The sequence below is a fragment of the Pygoscelis adeliae genome, unplaced genomic scaffold (genome assembly GCF_000699105.1).
Source record: "Pygoscelis adeliae isolate BGI_AS28 unplaced genomic scaffold, ASM69910v1 Scaffold160, whole genome shotgun sequence".
Lineage (NCBI taxonomy): Eukaryota > Metazoa > Chordata > Aves > Sphenisciformes > Spheniscidae > Pygoscelis > Pygoscelis adeliae.
The window spans coordinates 2,777,647-2,798,143 of record NW_008824035.1 but is presented as its reverse complement, the minus strand read 5'-3'; the positions used below and the strand labels follow the sequence as shown (position 1 = coordinate 2,798,143).

The window sequence follows — 20,497 nt, the reverse complement described above, 5'->3', positions numbered from 1 at the left end:
TCCGTAGCTTCTGAAGTAGCAAAAGTCCATTTCTGATGGAAATTCAGTTCTGCTAAGTAGTGTTAACCTTTACATCTTGACCGCATTTTTTTTATTGTTTAAGCTTGTCCTGATTATGGCATCAACTTTGTCTTGCTTGGAGGTGACAGGGAGCACCTTAGTTTTGTTATACCAACATGACTAATAAAATGCTTTGTCTGTACTTTTAAAAGAAGTGAAGGGGCTGGGGTGTACATACAGTTGATGAACTTTCTACGTAAGCAAAGAAATGAAGAGCTGGATTTGGGCAGAAAAAAGACAAGTTTGAGTTTGTAAGACATGAAAGATAAATATTTTTCTTTACTTTTTAGATATAATGGTCAGTGGGATCTTGGCCAGGAGGTATTGGAGGACATCATTTACAGAGCACAGCTTGAACTCTACTCACAGCCTCTGCTGGTAAGAAACAATCCATTGCAATTTATGGACTTGGTTAAGAGGAGTATGGATGTGATTCTGAAGTGGACTGGTAATGAAAGCATTTGTGGCCATTTACTGCACTCCCAAATGCAAGTGGTTGTTAACAGCCGGTGTTTTCAACATAGCTATTTATACCATGATTTTTCTGCTTGAGTATTAAGCTAGATATTGGGATCTCCTAGGACTCATTTATACTGAAAGCTAGGATTTTCTAATGTATTACAGTTGGATCAAAATGTTTATGTTGTTTTGGCATAAGCTACCGATGAGTGATTCAAAGAAGCTTAACGAAATGGTTCTATGTCATAAGACATTGCTTGCAAAAAAGGTGTTTTCTTTGCTTCTAGACCTTCAGCAGGTCTTAGAATATCCTGTGTGGTTTAACTGATAACACAGTAGAAAAAGCACAACAGGATAGAGCTGAAAGTGAAAAGGAGCTTCATCTCCAGAGTCAATGTCAGATTTTGATTGATCAGTCACGCAAGTCTTAATCTTTACCTTCTTTAGAGGACCAGCAATAGAATGGAGTTCTGATTGTTTGGCTTTTTCAATTTCCACTATACTTGTTGTTCTGATCATAAAAGAGAGAGATGTGAAATGGGGAAAGTGGTGAAACTGGGCTGGATGCAGGTGGATGTGACTGGGGAGGATGAGGAGGCTGACAGAGAGAAAGGAGGAATGGAAGGATTTTATTTTTTGTCAGATGTAGGAATGAGGATCAACATAAGAGGGAAAATTAAGGAGAATAAAGTAAATAGACTATTGTCTCAGTTTCTGCATCAGAATTATGGCTAGAAGCCTTTAGTGCTCTTCTGAACTAACAGCAGTAAAATTTCACTGCTTTTTACATAACGCAGAATGGAGTGGATTGGGAAAAATCATTTTATGTGGCAATCTGAGATCCCTCGCTTCTGCAATAAATGACGTAAAATTAATCTCTTGATGAATTAATATTGGCTGTAAAATTTATCTACGGGCTTTCCAACACTGCTGCATTTTGAATGCTTGGTATGTATTGAATTATTATAGTAGTTGGTTCCTTTTGGAAATGACTCATCGCTCCATCAGATTGAAAGTTTTAAATTAAATATTGAACCTGCTGAATTGGGCCACCCTACCAAACTGCTACATTTAAAAGGTGTGTAGAAGTATCTGGAACTTAATTCAATTGATGATACGACAATTTTCAGTCCTGATTGTTCATTTTTAATCAGTTTGGCCTTAGAGATTACTTCTAATTGTAAGAATCTTCTAGAATGTCTTTGTTTTTTTCCAAAGCTAGTTTTGCCTCTCCATCCCACTGTCTGGTGTCAGTGATGTCATGACATCACCCATTTTCCCCTCTTCCCCAGTTGTCAGGTTTTTCATGCATATGCATCCAGGTACATCTGTAGGGTTTTCTTCTTAATACTCTGATCATTGCCTTGCTTCCTATCTTGTTTTACTGCAATTTTTAAAAAGCAGCTTTAAGAAATTGTCAGTTTTATAAAGATGACCTGCGTGTCCTTGGCCTCATGCTATATATTCAAACAATTTGACTTTTTCAAAGGTTGGAGTCCTTTCACCTCGTTGCATTGTCCAGGAGGTGTGTATAATTTAGCAGCATTATAAAATTCTGTATTTTAAACTTAAAACTACTGGCACCAAGTAGAATGTTGTCTGTGCAGCATCCCAGATAAGTTTCAATTTCAGCTTCTGCCTAGGATTTCCTAACAGCAGCAAGTTCTTTGAAATCCATTTGATATTCAGGCAAACCCCCACATTAGGATTATTTTTAGGTATCTGTACTCAAGCTATTTGTATAATTATGGGAATACCATCAGTCATCATTACAATGAGAAACATCATGGTCCCTGTGTTTGGGTATGTCTCTTGGAGGAATATTTTTGACAATATAGTAGATCCATGCTCTTATTTAAATAGGTTGATATTTCCTGTAGACTTTAAAAAAAAAAAAGAAAAGAAAAAAGCTGAAATAGCAACATCAGAAAGCTGTGAAATATCTGTAACATAGAAGCGGTCTTCTTTCACTGTTACCCAGAGACTGCACTGGAGAGGGCAGGAAGTAATACAAGGGAAAGGCTTTTTCTGGGAAAAGAAAAGTATCTCTGTTAACCAACACGGGGTATTGGTTTCATAGTCATGAAAACTGGGAGTTTCTACAGAGGGAAACTAATCGTCAAGACTTAGTATTACTACCAAGCTAGCCTGGACCTGGGGAGTAGCTCAGTTCCAGTCAATCAGTCTCTTCCTCTGAACACAAGAGTTCTGTGCTTGTTTCAGATGGAAATTCCTGTCTTCAGTGCAGAGGCGCACAAGCTTTCTTAGCCTGGTACACAAGAAGCATGGATCCGCAAGTCCCTGTTGTGACAGCACCTTTATCCAGTGTATTTTATTGATGTACTTTCTGCTTTTGTTGGATGTTCTTTTCATTAGAGCTCCTTTCTGGTAGGCAAGAGTGGATGTGTGGCCTGAAACCAGCCTTCCGTTGTCATCGATAGGTGCAGACTTGGCTTGCCAAGTGTGAATTGTGCTGTTTGTTTGTTTTCCTGCCTGTCAGTGCTGGGTTAGACATAGTGAGCAAGTTTTTTTGCATCCTGAAGGATTGCAGTTTTGTTTTTTTCTGTCAGAGAAGGGCTGTGACTCATTCAAACTGATTGTTTAGATTGTTTCACGGTTTTACTGTTGCATTGATTTTTAGCTCCATATGGTTCTCCTCAGTCCCCAGAAGTACAATTTGTGCTGTTAGAAAGGGCCAGCTGTTAAAAGGTTCAACAAGCAGAAGTGCTCTGTCACTTTTCTGGTCCTGCTGCAGAAGCTTTCTGCTACTAATTTTTAGATTTTAATCCTGTATACTGAGAAAGGTACCTATTCAAAAGAGGGCACAACTCTAGTGAGTAGAAGATGGGAAGGCAAACCATTGTATACTGTTGAACTTGATCTGCTTTGGTTCAGTACAGCAGAAATGAGTTTCCGAAGTCTTTAATGTGATCAAGGACAGGGTGAATGCAGTTTGTACCATTTCGAGAGGATGGCATGGAAAAAGGCCTATGTGTGAATAGGAGAGCAGTTCACAAACAAGTGTTGAGACTGAGAGAATCAGCTAGCAATGGGCAAATCAATGTTGGATAAGTGGAAGGCAGAATGATAAGGAGCATTTCTGTGATGGTGGCAATAATATTTTGTGCTGGTTAGAAGTCAAACAGGAAGGCAGTGGAGAAGATGTTTAATGGGGAGTTACAGGATCACAACAGCAGCTGGAAATCAGGATCAGCTATATGGCAGCCATTCCAGCCCCCCAGGAAGTGAAAAGTCTTTAATTTAGTTAATATCCTGTGATCTGTGGCTTTACTGTTTGAAACAGTTTCATTTCTTCTCATGGTTGCTGGATGGTTTGCCTGTTATAACTTGTAGGAAAGTCACTTTTACTTTATTATAATGTGAATAAACACCTTTAATTCATGGAGCTTTTATGGCATGCCATATGCATTGATACAGTCATTTTGTCAAACGTTATCTGAGATTGTCATAAGACAAAGTTCTGCCAACAGGGTCTGTTCCAGTGGTTTAGTAGATTTCTCACAGTTTGTGTTTTTGTGAATGCTAATGAAAGATGACTTAATTAGTTAAGCAGATTTGGTATATGTGGGCCTTGGGGGTTCAAGGAATTTGTTGGATGTCCCTTACATTTCCAAGGCCTCTGGCAACCTCAGAATATCAAGACAACATTGATGAGGTTTAAAAGTGCATTAATTCTGTCACTAGGTTGAGGGGTACATACGGAAATGTTGCTTACAGCATAAAACTAGGAAGTGCTTGATTGTAATAATGTACTAAAGAGTTGATACTACTCCATTAGCTAGCCACAAGTCTTTATACAATAAACAAAATGCCTGTTCTTAGAAAAAGAACATGGTCTAAAACGAAGAAAAATGTATGTATGCATTGTTAGAAGAGTGGAGTATCTTGCAAAGATGCATATTCTAAAGCAGATCTGTATTTCATTTGAGTGGACAGAACAGTCAACTTCAGTTTTATCTGTGTCTTAAAATAGGGTTTTACATGCCTTTGCCTTGAGCTAACAAGTAGACTACATGTATTTAAGACATGCAGACCACATGTATTTAAATAAATGTGTTTATCTTGCCATACAGTGATCTCTATTCTCTCAAGTTGCAAAACCAAATTTTTTTTGTGATACAAGAGAAAATCCATTAGGAGGCAATATAAAGTTGCTTTTCATAATGCTTCTTGTAAACTGTAGTGGAGAGAATAACCTGCCCAAATTATGGTGGGAACTGTTGCTAGGTAGGATTTTATAGAGATTAGCAAATTACATTTTCCATAGTTGTTTTATTTTAAGTCTAGATGTCTCTGACCCTCTTATTTTATCTACTGACTTCATTAGAGGGGGAGTAAAGAGCATGTAGGAAGTCAGATGTCTGTGAAACATAAGAGATCTATGAATGAAGCTGTGATGTTAAGTTTCAAATGTGTCTAATATTTTTATTGTTGGTTGGTTTTATAAAGTCAGATTTGGGAAAATCAAGGTGTGTTCACTGAATTTTTTTTTTTTTTTTTTAATTTTAAATCACACTTTGTGTGCAGCAACTCTGTTATTGTTGACTATGGCACATGTCATAGAGACCCTGCTTGCTTTCCAAGAGCTGGTACACAAGTTCACTTTTTGAACAATTTACTTGTAAACTAGGAAACATTAGCTGCTTAAAGTAAACCTCTGATCCCACAAAGGCATTTTATGGAAAATTTAAAGAAGCAGTTAAAACATCAAAGCCAAAAGAGGTCATTTGTTCTCCTCAAAGCTGCAAACAAAACTCTGACTTTATAATAGGCTATTACAATAAAAAACTAGATCTAATAAAGATGAATGCATTTTAGTGGTTTAATGCTCATTGCTTAGGTTGCAATTTTGTTTTTAAACTTTGCAAGTATCTGCAGTCTAATCCCCTTGGTTAGATTGGATTTTGGGGGGTGGTAAGGTATGGGGTCGGGGGTGGTGGTGGAAAGTGGCCCTGTCTCCCCCATGCACAAGGCCATATGCTGCTTGCATTGGCTTGGCCTGTGACTTAGTTTTGTGACATTCTTGTCGTAAAACATAAATGATATTTTCCTTGTCATTTTGCAATCTCTTTTGGATGGAGACCTTCCTGTGTAAGTTGTTACCTCTGTCAGTAGAGGTGGCAAACGTGGAACTAAATAAATTATCTCAAAAAAAAAAAAAAAGGAGAAAATTCAGCTATATTTTTGGGAATAGGTTTGTGGTGGGCTTTTCAATGTAGTTCTCAACTGTAATCTTGGAGATGGGGGCCAACCATCTGGATGGGATCTGGCGTAATTAACAATTCTTGGTTGTTTCCCTTTCTGTATCCAGCAAGAGGTCTAATATTGCCATTAGTGCAATCAAGGACAGTGGTAGTACAGCATTTTACTTCTATCTTAGGTTGCAAATGCCATGAAGAACTCGCTGCCTTTTGATGCTCCTGATGCATCACAAGAAGGCCAGAAAGTACTGAAAGTAGAAGTTACTCCGACAGTGCCGAGGATTTCTCGGACTGCTATTACAACAGCTTCCATCCGTCGTCATCGCTGGAGAAGAGAAGGTGAGCTTTTTCTGCCAAGAGCAAATACTGTAGCGTACTGTATTCATCATCATCACTGTAATCTGGCTTCTGAGTTTGAATGTTTGCAGAACAGTTGGTTGGGGGTTTTTTTGTTTGTTTGTTTTTGAAAAGTTATACTCCATAACAATGTGTAGTATTTTACATCTTCAGAGCACTGCATGAACATGAACATTTGGGGTGTTTGTTTTGTTTTTGATTGAGTGATAACCCATGAGGTAGGCGAGAAAATGGAGAAGCTGGAAAATGTTCAGTAAGACTTCTTTTTTTCTCCATGAAACACATCATAAAATTGTAGGGGTAGAGTTTGGCTTAGAATTTGAGTTTTTTCTTTAATCCACACTAAAATTCAACTGCCTCCCATCATAAATAGCTCAGGCCATGAATGGTATTATCCAGACCTTGATAGGGTTCCAGCTACCTAAAGCTACTGAAGGCAGTGGGAGAGGGAAAAGCTGAACGTCACACTCCTACCACCATATGGCCCAATTTAGAGAGGGGCCATGTCATAAAATAGCTTTGGATAGCTTAGAATTAGTCCTTATTTTTCCTCAGTGAGTACTTATGTCATATGGAAGTGTACTTGACTGTATGGAAAAAAAAAAAAAAAAGTAGTCATATTTACCTTGATATGATAACATCTTCAGTGTAGGTGTAGCAGAAAGCTTGCTTTGAAATCACTTTGTCATATTTCTAAAGCTTTGTTGCTGCATGTATAAAACATTGATTAAAAAAAGCTGCATAAATGGCTGAAGGTAAAAAGTACAATAACCTAAAAATAAACTGAGAGTAAAAGAGTCTGAAAACAAGGATTACATATTTTCCTGTGGTACTCTTTTTCCGTATCATGTGCAAAAGGATTTGATGATCTCTGGTCTTCAGCTGAATCAGGATGTCCAGGACAACAAGTAGCTTCTGTTTTCAGGACTCTGGGTCATGTGTGTCTTCACTGTAGTTGCCATTATATTCATTTGCTAGTCTCTGGTCTACAGTATAGCCCACGTGTCCCTTTCTGTGGATGTTCTCACAACTTTTAACTAAGCATGGGTAGTGTTTTGTGTTTGTTCCATGTCCGCATAAATCTTCTATTTTCCCTGCCTGGGTTGGAATGCCAAGAAAGGAATAGAAAAGCACTAAAATGTTATATGTTGAATCCCAGATGGCTTTGACTTCTCAAACGAGGCTGACTCAAGCATACCTGGCTCACCGATCCAACACGGCTCCACAGACCTAGGGATCAAACGTGAGCAAGAGGGGGAGGTGCTGATGCGCAGGACCCCTGAGCATGGCTTCCCGGAGCCCACCTTGGCAGCAGCCACAACAGAGGGTAGGACAGAGATGAGGAGGCAGAAGTCAGTGAGGCAGTTGCTGGAGGAGGATCCTGGCTCCCTATCCCCAAGCAGAACTTCTTTCCATTCTAGTGTGTGTTTCCGCTATCCCAGGGTGTATTAGCTTCTCTTTGCAAAACACGCATCCCCTATATACCTAACATCAGGTCAGGTACTACCTTTTGTTATCACGTGGGCTGGCCTGGGGCTTGCATCTGTGTGGTGAAAGACTGCTTGGCATGGCAAAAAAAAAAAAAAAAAAAGACAGGGGTAATAGCCTAGAGCTTTGGGATTGCTTGGAAACTTTCTATTACTGAGCATGTTTAATCTAATATTCAGAAGGAAAAAATGCACCAGATGAACATTAATGTAGTCCTGAAAAATAGACAGTATAGAGTATAAATGAATTTGGTTACAACTTAGTTATAATAGTGTCTTGTTAGTCTGCAGTTTTTAAATTTCCAAGAACGAAGTTTCCTGTTTCCATTAAAAGTCAAGCCTATCTAAGACAGATATACAACTGCTAAAGTTTTTTATTTGCCAGTCATCCTTTAATTGAAAATTCATACACATAGAACTCCTTTACGTGAATGAGCTGGCTGCTCTAAAGACAAGTACCAAAAAAGCGCTTGTGTTTTCAAGAAGAAATCGGGTTGTCGTGTTTCTAAAAACTTTAGAAACAAGTATTGTTTTCTTTCTTAGTCATGCTGTCTACACAAATGCTGTAGGACTTCGTATGTCTGTTCTGCATCCAAGAGTAGCAGATAGAGTAGCTGGTAGAAATTTGTTTTATTTAAGTTCATCTATTAATTTTCTCATCTTTACTCCATAAAAGACGTGGTCTTGAGTACTGAATCGGAATCATGATTTCTCCTCAGAGATGAGAATTAATTTCTTGTAAATTTAGCTAAACATATTTTCAAGCGTTCTCCTATGTTAAGTCTTCTTTTCTATCTGAACTTTCCTTTGGTATCTCCAGCCTCTAAGCATATCAGTTGATCATAAATGAGATTTATTTGCACATTTGGATATGAGCCACATGGTTTCAGATTTGTTCTTCTGGAAACACTAATCTGGAGAATTTGGAGATTTAATGTAGTGTTATCACAGAATCCTTACCCTTAATCAGACTTGCTATCAAACAATAATTAAGACATCATGCTTCTGTAGAAGATAGTTGCATAAAAATGTTTAGTGCGGGTTTATAATCTACTCCTTGGTGCATAGTGAATTTGAGCATGCTCAGTAAATGAGTCCTGTCTTCTCCTAAATTCACTTGTTCAGTTGGTCTTATACCATTTTACTAAACTTTGCATGTGCATGACCTGAAGGATATGGAGAAGTCCTCAGCTGCAGAGAACCTTCTGGGAGAGACAGGAAGTGGGAAAGAAGTTGATAAAAATGTGGCCTTCTAGTCTTAATTTGTTTTAAGACATCTATATAATTTGGCATGTTCTTGGATAAGGCATCATTCCACATGCTTTACTTCAATAGAAGTGGGTTGAATACCCTTTACTTCTGTAACATTAGCAATGCATAATTACATGCTGGGGCAAACTGAATTCTGCCAGTTGATAGCATTTGGGAGAAGGCCAAGGAATGAAGTTTGGCTTGATTATCAGTATAGAATTGTGTGTGTATATAGTGGTCTATTATTTTACTGATGCTGATTTCACAGAAAGTTTCAGCTAGCAAATTCCCTCTCATAAATATAATTTTGATATCAAACAATGTAATGAGAGACTGATAATTTCTAGTGACTTTTCATCCTTCAGGTATGGGAAGGATAAACAGAATAAAAGTCACTTTAAAAAGCTGTTTAAAACCCGTTCTTCGGATCAGCGTTTTGACCCAGTAAGTAGAAAAAGGCAGAAGATTTCAAGACTGACTCAGTAATGCCTTACAAGGTATTCTGCTTCTGGGTGGTAGCAGATGTGGTTATGTGCACTATTTTGGGTCAGTGGAGAATGCTGTATCTACATCTACAGGATTAATTATGTACAGGCATAAATAACGAATTCTTTGGGGACAGACTTATTCTGATAAGGAACAGTGAGAGTCCTGAATTGCACTGTAGTGCAATTGATATGATTTCTGTCAGGTTGCACTGTCTCTTTCTCTTCTGGCCTTACAGTAGCAGAGTGCTTGGGAGGAGTAGGTGTTTAGTTTTTGTTTTCTTTTTTAATTGTCTTATTGGTCTATTGGGGGGGAGGGAGGGGGAAGAAAACTTTGACTTCATCCTGTTTTTCCCCCCCAAACAGAGTATGTAAGGACTCGAACATTTTTGATGGTTTCTGAGGGCAGTTTTTAGAGGAAAAATAACATGTATTGTGAAAAGAACATGTGTTTGCTGAATTACTTCAATCCCACTGAGAACTTCTGTAGGTATATGGATCTGACTAGACAGAAATTCTCTTGCACGTTGTCTTCTCTATCTTCTTTATTTTTGAGCACTGCTGAGCTGCTTGGGCCTCTGTATAGTTGCAGGATCCAAAAGCTTGCAACAACCCCTCTCAGTCTTGTCTTTAAATTCTGTGGATAAAATGCCACTTTTTCAGTGTGACTCTTCTGCTTCACTGTCCTTGAATAGGAATGTCTGGTTTAGCATCCTGTTATTCGACAATGTTTTAACGTAAACTTTGAAGACGACTAATGTTCTTGTAATAATAAAAAGCTTAGCAGTATTGTCTGGAGATACCTACTTGCAAATTACACATCTTTCGTTTGAGTAAGAAGGGCTTGAGAGGGGACTTCAGCTGCTGCTATTGCTGCTTGTAACCAAACACGCTTTCATCCAGCTTTGCATGATTATATAAAGAAACATAAATGTTGGTTTACTGAAAAAGTGCTCTTGCTTTCAGTATGTTCCAGTTATGTCATATTTTTATTAGCATCTTTGATTATGTGGGGGAAGGGGGGGGGAATGGAGATGTGGTGGATTGTAAATAAAATATATCTCTGTCTAATGTAAGAAAATACACTTATGTCTCAATGAGAAGATGAAGGCCTAGTTTGACCAAACAGTGTGGGCAGGAGTGGGGGAAAGTATATGTATTTTAAATATGGTTACAGGAAGTTAAAGCAAGTAACACATCCTTCATTTTAATAATAGCCCTTGAAACCTAAGAAGCTTCTTTTTCTAAGGCTAAAGGCTTTAGCAAGGAAGGAAGACTGCAGTAACATGAACTGTATTACCTTTCTGCTTCTGGGAGGCTAATGAGTCAAATAGAACTATATAAAACTACAGAATAATCTCACATTGCATTGTTCTGAGAGAGGCCTGAGAATGGTCTGATTTGGAGATGGCTAAATGTCTTTTGTAAGCTGATACACAGTAATGGTAATTCCAAGGCAAAGTTTCCTGAAAAGAAGAAGTAAGTTTAAAACAGAATAATAAAACCTCCCTGTAAAGTTTTCTTTTTGCTTTACACTTCAGAAATGTCAAGTTGGATCAGGCTATATTCCTGCTACACAGAGGCAGCAACAACACTGAAAGCTTTGTGTCTGTTCTGCTTGCCATAATGTAAAATGTTCCTTAGTGCTCTGCTAACAGTCAGCATGAAAGGATGAGCTTCTACTCATATGTTAGAATCTCTTAGATCCTTGCCACCACTTTTTCACCATTCCACAAGAGAGATTTAAACACGTTTGCTTGGCGGCAAGCTGGGCTGAACAAACTGCCAGTAGAGCAGTACAGTGGCTTTAGCTGGGACAGATCCATAGGCTTTGCAGATTTCTTGCAAATAATCAGGCTCCACAGCTTTTATAAAGAAAAGCAAAATTCTTATAGCCTGAATGTCTCCTTTTTTGCTAACATGGTTAAACTTTATGGCTTTTTCCCATTGAAACAAGATATATGGAGCAAAAACTCAAGCTCCATTTTCAGTTTTGAAATTTGAATGCTGTTGGGTTTTCTAGTGAAACACTAACTCTTGAGTACTTGGAGCTTAGAAAAAGGAACTGGAATAAGATTTAAAAAAAAAAAAAGTCTTTGTGTGCAGCCCTAATCATATTATAGGCCTGAAAACAAGGATTTAAGAAAGACATTTGTCAGGCTTTTTTTTCTCTTTGACATTCCAGTCAAAAGCACAGTGCCTCTTCTACAACATGAAGTGTTTCAGAGGTTAAATTTCTCTTAATACAAGGGTTGTTTTTTTTTTTTCTCTGAAAAATCTAGATGCTGAGATAAAAGCAAATATGGTGGAAGCACCTAGATAGGATTGCTGGAAATGCAGGGAGGATTGAGCCCTGGAGGAGAGGGAACTAGGAATTAGGTTAATCTCCAACAGAAAGTATAATCACATTGTTTGAAGTGCCGGCTACACACAACAGAAGCCTTCTACCTCTGTTGGAGCATTGTGATTGCTGGCCTAGGAAGTAGCCTAACTCTGAAGCTTACTGAGCACTCGCCAGAACTTACTCTGACTGGAAGAGATCCTGAACATGCTTAGATCTTGCCTCAAAATAGGATAAAAATAGTCTGAAAGGCTTTGCTTTTTTTTTAACCACATGTAGGAGGAGAATGGGCACCAGTATCTTCAGGCAGAACTAAAACAAATTAACCAAATTCTTGTTCATAGACAAAGTTTGGGAGGTACTCTGACTGATAAAAGTGAGGTAGAGGAAAGGCAAATCAAGCTCAGGGAGTACTTACGCTAGATTCCGTTATTCTGCTAAATATGACAGGAAGATTATTGGCTGAGAATCAGAAATTTTAAAGCAGGTGGAAAGCAGGTGGATTAGCAAATGAGGTTTGTTTTGACATTCTCTGCCCATCTTTGTCTTCATGTAACTTGAATGTTTACTGTGTGTTCTGATTGGTTCGGGGTTTTTTTGGTTGTTTCTTTTTTCTTAATAGATGCTGAAGGTGTAAATGGAAGAGAGGAATCCGTGAACCTTAATGATGCTGATGAAGGATTTTCATCAGGAGCTTCCCTCAGCAGCCAGCCAGTTGGGACCAAACCTCTATCATCTGTATCCCAAAAGGGCAGCTTAAGGAAAACAGCAAGTGGGCGTTCTGCTAAGGATAAGGAAACCTCTTCTGCAGCAAAATCCAATGAGAGCCCTCGAGATTCAGTAGCTCGGAAGCAGTACATGCACCAATCCACTGACCTTGGTGCAGATATAATTGAGATGACACCTACTAAGAAACACCTCAGCCTGCCTGCTGGGCAGGTGGTGCCAAAAGCCAACAGTTTGAGCCTGATCAGGACCGCCAGTGCTTCCTCCAGTAAATCATTTGACTATGTGAATGGCAGTCAAGCAGGCTCCAGCGTTGGAGCTGGTACAGAGGGTGTTACTAATCTAGCAGCTGGCAACACCAATCGGTTTTCAACTATCAGCCTACAGGAGGACCGACTAGGCCAAGCTGGGGAAGGTAAAGATCTCCTTCCCCCAGGAGCTCCCCTAACCAAGCAGTCTCGATCTCCAAGTTTCAATATGCAGCTGATATCCCAGGTGTAACTTTGACTCCCTTCCTTAGGACTCCCTCTTTCCCCTTAATCCCCAGGCAAGTTCGTCCTTAGGCAAAACATGAACCATCATCCCGCAGTGTGAAAATACTGACTGTTGTGATCTTGTTTGATTTGGTTTAGCTATCATACTGTATTACTGAAACAGCAATAATTCTTCCCTTACCTTCATCCCCCCCCCCCTTGTAAATATGGTTGTGAAGCAGTATATAATGTACTGTATGCCTTTTTCCATGCCTTCCTTTCTCCTTGGGTGATGTGCAATCCATCGTAGGCTGATCAGTCCCATTTCAACACTGTGAGACTGGAGACACCGGCGGAAATGGTGAATGTGATCCCTATGAGATGATGCTTTGGCTTTGTTAAGAAATAGAAACGGGTTTGTTTTCTCGGTCTACAGTACTGCAAAGACTACTGGATCATGACTTTTCTTTCTCAGAACCAGGAGTGCCTCAGAGATTCTAGTGTGACTTTGGACCTCTCTGAGTCTGTGCAATCAATTCTGGGGAGGGGATTGTCATTGCTGCTCCTGGCTGCCTACAGCACTTTTTTCATTAAAATGAGGGTATGTTTTTCTTGCCTGCCCCCAGTCTTTCATCCCAAAAGCTTTTGATGTTCAGCAAGTGAGACATGCATATTACCAAGTTGTTTTCCCTCAGAGAGAGGATTCTAAGTAGATAATGTAGGTTACAATGCACTTCTAATGGCGTTGTAGCCATATGTAATGTTACATGTCTTCCCCTCCAGGGCACAGGGTCATTCTGCATATAGACTAAAATTTAAACAACACCATGCTGTTAAAGCAATTTGGTTTGTAAGTGGGAGGGAAACACTACTTTCCCAGGAACTAATGGCTAGCTCTGCTCCATTTTTGTTGTTGTTCTTGTGAGGTGCTGATCACTGAATTGAAAGGTGTATTTGGGTAAAGAGTATTTCTCAGGCTGCTTTCTATGGTATCATGGCTGTTGGACTCCTCCGCCCTTCCCAGCTGCTTTCTCAGTGTCCCTGAATTCAGTCATGGAGTCATTTGAAGAATCCTGCAGTCCAGGCAGACCATACTCTTAAGGGGCTGTCTCAGGGATAGAGACAATAGTTTGCTAGAAACACTGAAGCTTCAATGTGAAATGCTTTTCTAGAAACACCGTTTGCGCAAAGGGGTACTGACAGTCCTTTTTTCCCCAGAAGGATCATACTTCATTGCCTTGGTATTTATAATCTGTTTAGTTTTTTTAACTCTTCTTTTAGTGGATTGGCCCTACTCTAGAAAATTCGGAATTCATGCCATTGAGCCAAGCCTTGAATGTATATGACTGGTGTATGGGCACTGGCTGGTACTTACGCTAGAGAACACTGCTTAGAAGCACATTTCTGGTTACACAGGAAAATGTTTGTCATTCTCTCTCCTTCTCTATCTCATTTTGGATTGATAGAGAGAAAAGGGGAAAGTTCATCCTCTATGCTTGTCATGTATGATATCCTGGAAGTTTACAAATTGTAAACCTACAGGAAAGAGTTACGATCTTTATGTGGGCACTTTGGTTTCACTGTCACTGTGAAGGATAAACATAAGCAGTGACAAATAGCAGGCTATCTTTGAATTATAGTCTTTAAGAAATTCAGGACAATGACATGGTGTTGCATTGCTGGTACTTGGTTTTGGTTTTTGGGTGTTTGGGTTTTTTTTGCTTTTGAATCTCTTTATTTCAAATAGAACTTTTTTTTCAAATTTATGTCAAAATTCATTTAAATATTTGAAGGTTTTTTTGTGGTTTGACAAGTCGCTTGGGTAGTCTAGTCTTCATATCTTACATTCATAAAGTGAATTAATCGGCATCTGGACTGATGCAGAAATTCAGTTAAAGAGTAAATAGAATCATCAGAAAGAAAGAAAACCTTACAGTTTCTAAATTGAAGTTAATCTTTAAGGACCACCAGTCACACACAGATGGAACTAAGGCAAAGTTGAGATTAAGCTATGAGGCATTTTCTGTAAAAATGTCAAAAGCTGTGTATGGTTAAACTTTTCTTTATTTTATAAAGTTTTGCTAGTGGAGACAATTGGTAAGTCGTGGCTGAAGGTACAAAGTTTATATTTTGTAGAGACCATCACAAAGGAAATTCTATTAAAGAGCCATCACTGTAAATTGAAAAGGACCAAATAATTTGTGTAAATCTTTGGGAAAGAGAAGGTCAGGAGTGTCAGATAATTTTTTAAGAATTACTTTATTTCAGTATTTTAAAAAGTAGAGTTGTTCATTAACAAGGTTCTCTACTTTCTGCATTTGCCATTATAGGCATTTCTTGGGAAGTTTTAGGACACTTAAATTGGCATCAGGCCAAATTTTACAAACTTTTTTTTTTTAAATATTCTTATGTGTAGAGTCCCACACTATTAAACTATTTCAGGAAGGTGAGGCAGCTCGGTGACTTCAGATAGGGAAGTCAAATGTACGTGCATAAATTCGAATTGGTTAAAACTTTAGTCAAACTACCTTTTAAGATATTTTTACAGTTCTCATTTTGATGATGTGCCTTTTGTTATCGTTTCATCCATTGTATTTTGGTTTATTCTTGTGTATATATATCTACCCCATATAAGGCTTTTTAAAGAGTTCAAATTTATCCCTGTAAAAAATCTTTTTTGCTATGTGCTGTTGTGGTACATCTATAACTTCTCAAAATTACCTTTTTAGTGCAATGTTTCAGTTGTGGGAGCTTGTTTTGTCGTTTTTCAGACAAGTACTGTTCAACATCTATCTTACAAAATGAGTCATCACTAGTATCTACAAAACAGCTGTAATAACAGGCTTTGCCAGTGCTGTGTATCATGTTTATCATTAATGCTTCTAGATGTGTCTCAAACTATGCCAAGGTGTGTTAAGATCATATGCAACTTTATACACTGAAGTTCAGTACACTTTGAAGTAGTGTGGCAGAAATAAAATTAGAAGTGTCTGGGATATGGGTTGAGGGAATAATCTACTGGCTTTCTGATTATATATGCTAAGTACTAAACAAAGTACAAAACATACTTAAATTTTCTGACACCTGTGACGAATATTTAGACTTAAATCTCTTTATCCTGACACGCTCTGCTGTGTCTTGTTTTAGAACATTTGGTACTTGACATGAGGCACTAGATTTAGATTTCTGCAGTATTTCAGTGCAACTGCAGCATTATAAAAGAAGGTCAAAAAGCAGAACACGGCGATTTTTCCCTGTGTATGTGCACATGCACGCACATACATGTAATTCTTAGGTGAGGAAGTGTGGGTACTATATTTTGATGTATATATACATGTAAGTAGGGATAAATGAATTATTCCTTGATACAATTTTTACCACATCACAGTATGCTGCCATTTTGCAACTCATTTTTGTTGGGCTTTATAATTTTAGAGGAAAATATAAAATGTTGGGATTGCTAACTCCAGCTTGATTATCCTTTTCAGGGGTTTATTGTGAGCAGCTTTTTGGTTGAATGATGAGCCATTTTTTCATCCTGCAGGCAGCAAAGTGATGAAGTAAAAATACCTATTAAAATGAATGTTGCAAGATGACAGTTTAAATTGCTATATTATCCTTTTAGTTTTCATTTGGAGACTTCGTATGTCACTGTCCATTTTAAATGCAGATTTCTTTGAACACCCTTTCTGATGTGAATTTGGAAAAGTTTTTTAACAGCATACTTCGTTCTGTAATGCTGAACATCATGTTGCAGCCAGTAAGCATTAGATCTAGTATTTGTAGTTTGCAAGTGTGTTGGTCTTAAATACAACGTTTCCAACATACTCCTGCTAGCTTTAACATAATTAAAATTATCTGTTTTAACATCAAAATAGTGAGAAAAAAAAATGTTTTCTGACAAAGTATTTATTTGCACTACTTATGAATACTGGAGTTTACTGGGACAGGGTTTTTTCTCACCATGTGAGGTTTACTTGTGTGTGGGTAGGTACATACATTTGTCACGTGTTGACAATCAATTGCCTCAACTGTGTGTATACTGTATGTAAATATGAACATATTTTTCAAGATTAAGGGGGGAACCTGCATCTTAATGGTGGTAAAGCTACTCTGTAGTAAGGTGACCCCAACTCTAACCCCTTTTTGTCTCCAGATACTATGTGGTTTGTTTTACTTCTTTAATGAAGGTTATTAGTGTTGGAAAATTTTAGCTCCAGGGAAATTTTCCTCAATATTTAATGTATAACATGTTCAGAGAATTATATTTTGAAAAATTAATTTTGGAATAGATAATTTTATGCTATGGCTGTATTTTAACCTAAGAGTTTAAACTTGTCCTATTTTATCATGAACCAATGGCTATCTCTTTTAAGTGTTCAGCATTTTAACTTTGGTCACAAACCAGAAATTTTTGTTTATCTTGGCTTACAAATTTAAATTAATTTGAAGACTAAGTGAGAACCAAGAATAACTTTTTGAGTAAAATCATAAAAATCAAGCAGTATAGACTAGGTACTGTACTCATAATCCTGGAGGAGGTGTGGAAAATATAATGGAACATGTTTGAATGAAATGTATGTACTGCACACAAAACAAAAATATTTCTGATGTTAGTAAATCTAATAATCTCATCCTTAAATTCTGCAATTCTCTCATTGCCAAAGGTATTGCTACCTTGGCATATTTAATATGGCATTAAAGCCATTAGCTAGGTATCATTTGTAACAACAGTTTACATCATAGGAATAGTTTGCATCAGAAGACTAAACATGCCCCTTTTAAAAATTTATTTAAATGTCTTGTTTAGGATAATTGCAGCACTAAAGTTGCAAAATACCACTCCTTTCCAAGCATGATAAGCAAAGAAGCCAGATCCTCTGTACTTGTATTGCATTCTTGGTTTATATCCAATTGTTCAATATTTTATATTTTCTTCAGTATTTTAAATGCTGTTTATTTCTAGCATATGGGCCTTAATCTCTCTTGATTATTTTTTAGTTTGTTTTCCCACTGGCACTCGGATAAACTTTGCTGTGGAAAGCTTTTCTGTAGGTGATTCAGGGTAACAGATCACAACAAGGGTGTTGTGTTAGTGAATACATGTATCAGTCTTTCAAAATTTGCATGTCATGACCAGCTGAAGAGCCAAAATACTCAGCTGCCTCTTACGCAGTGGTGGAAGACGATGGAGAGCTGTGAGCAACTTGGTTTGTCACTAGTTCCTGAAAACAAGCAGTAAGTGGATTTTGCAAGACTGATATGTATGAGGATTTCCACATAGTCATTATGAAATTTTAAAATAAGACAAATCTTGGAACAAGATTTCAAAATATAACAGCTAGCCATTTCAGATAAACTTGCCTAGTAAGTTTGGCAAGGGTCGAGGCCTGTGACATTAAAAGTTCAGAAGCACGCTGTAGAAGTCTAAGGGTACCTTACAGCTTCCAGAAATGGATTTAGTAAAAATCTGTCCCATGTTATTTGTCTGTATTCGAGGTTTAATGAAAAAATTACTATTTTTGCTTGCATTCCTTTTATTTATTTTTCTCTAGGCTACCCCCTCCCCTGATTGATTTTTTTTTTTTTTTTTTTTTTACTGTGTTCATCAGATTTTACCAAAGGCAGTATCTGAGGGACCAAATGAATTTAAAATGGGTCCATAAATTATCCCTCCTATCACAAAGAATTACTAAGCTATTCCTGTGAGGAGCTGTTGATGGGAACAGATGTATAGTAAAACTTTGTGTCTGTACAGTAAAACCTTGCCCTACATTTTAGCTTGTGCATGATGAGCAAAGTGATGAGATCAAGTTTTATTAACCGATTACTTGGTCGTGAGCTCCCAGTGTTTTACAGTTGGTGAGGTGTAAGCAATTTAGAGTGGAGTATCTTTGCATTCTGATAGAACTCTTTAAAGCAATTTAAATTTTGACTCTTGAAAAGATGATTAATCACTCATTAAAATGTGGTAGAGAATTCACACAGATTTTTGATTTTAGAGGGTAAGATGGTCAGGGGAGACTTCTGTTTAGGAGTATCGCCTAGTAAAGTGACTCTATGGTGCTTTGTCATGGAAACTTCCTCACAAATCGGTAGCGGATCCTGTGTGTTTGAGTCCTCGTCCTCCCCAGAACTGATCACAAAACAGAAAAAATAGTATGAAGGAAGCAACCTTTTACCTTTTGTTCTAAAATAAGGAGGACTTGGGAGTGACAAAAATACTGGCTATTGACACTGTTCTTTCTGTTCAGGCAGTTATTATTGTTGTGCTAGACTTCCATGTTATTAGTTTATGAAAAATGCAAGTAGTAAAAACTTTGTGGCTTCAAGTATACAGTAGATGTGAGTTAACAATCACTCAGGATAAACCAACTTGTCCAAGTAGTAATAGCTTCCTAGTACTGGGGTGTGTCTGTGTGTTTTTGTGTGCCAGTGTTCAATGGTTACTTTGAAACAAGACTTCTTACTGTTTTCTTGCAGATAGTGAATGCTTCGGGGATGGATATTACTAGCTGGTTATTTATGGAAAAACACCATATGATTAAATGAAATTGAGTCATTTAACATTTTTTCCATATCGAAGATTCCAGGAAAAAGCTAATAAAGATTTTTAATAATTAAATCAGATACTCTTAATACATTTTAGATTTACTATGGTAGCTTTTATTTGTTATGAAAAAAACCCAACGACTAAATTGAGGTACCCCATGCTGCATTTTTTAAATTTGTAGTTCCTGTACTTTACAATAAATCTTTTGATCTGTTTTCGTCCTTGTAAGAATACAGGATATGCTGTCAATTTTACTAGCAAAAAGAAACGTTCCGCAAGGGTTAAAAGATTATTTTCTTACTTTTTTCTGTCATACCAGGTTTGTTTCTCTGAACTAAGGTTTCTGAGGATTTTTACTACTTTAGCATTATGAAATCTTATCTCTGTCGTAGAAGGAGCATAAGCAGCAAGCGTCCCACTTCTTGTGGACGAACAGGCTAGGCGAAAGGACATGGGTTGGTGGTGAGCCTCTCTTCACCAGGATAGCCCCGCGTCCTGGTATGAACCCCAGACGTTCAAGATTCGGTACTGGTGAAGGACAAAACCGAACGGGTTTTTAATAACCGCGACCTCTGCTGTATGATGTCCTTTAACCCGGGACCAGGGAAAATCTTCATTCTTAGGCTTGAAGATGGCACGTATTGAAGATCATTTATTGGTGCATGTAAGCCATTATCTTAACTGTCTTACTGAGCTGGTTGATGCTGTTGACTGTTGTTGAAATGTGAAATGTAGTTACTATTGACTTTGTAAATACCTGCCAGAGATGAAATATAATTATTTTAAATCACTGTAAATAGAGATGTATAAAACTCGACACAATCTGCAATGCAGAAAAAAATTATATATATATAAATATATAAAGATGTTAAATAAATATTGTGCTGTTTCTGAACAGAAATGTGTACTTTGTGAATTGCCTTTTTTTTTTTTTAACTTTGATTTACGTCGATGGGGTGTCTAATGCGGGGTACATCTCCAGGGTTTCATAGCTCAGACACCGACAAACACGCGAGCGCGTGGGGGGAGAGGCGGAAAGCACCCACCGGGGGCTGCGCGCCAGTTCCTCGTAGCTGCCGTCAG

General features: G+C 37.9%; 2 protein-coding genes across 2 annotated transcripts in view; both read left to right on the top strand.

The window, feature by feature from the left end:
- The window catches only part of FAM126B (family with sequence similarity 126, member B), a 29,422-nt gene extending 15,578 nt beyond the window's left edge, over nt 1–13,844 (top strand). Inside the window, exons 10-12 of the mRNA XM_009331724.1 lie at nt 351–438; nt 5,921–6,080; nt 12,285–13,844. Coding sequence (XP_009329999.1) covers nt 351–438; nt 5,921–6,080; nt 12,285–12,889 — 853 coding nt within the window. The 3' untranslated portion in view covers nt 12,890–13,844. The remainder of the gene's footprint in view (nt 1–350; nt 439–5,920; nt 6,081–12,284) is intronic.
- A 6,521-nt stretch (nt 13,845–20,365) lies between these two features.
- ORC2 (origin recognition complex, subunit 2) overlaps nt 20,366–20,497 on the top strand; it is a 16,575-nt gene continuing 16,443 nt past the window's right edge. Inside the window, exon 1 of the mRNA XM_009332919.1 lies at nt 20,366–20,492. Within this exon, the coding sequence (XP_009331194.1) occupies nt 20,366–20,492 (127 nt within the window). The remainder of the gene's footprint in view (nt 20,493–20,497) is intronic.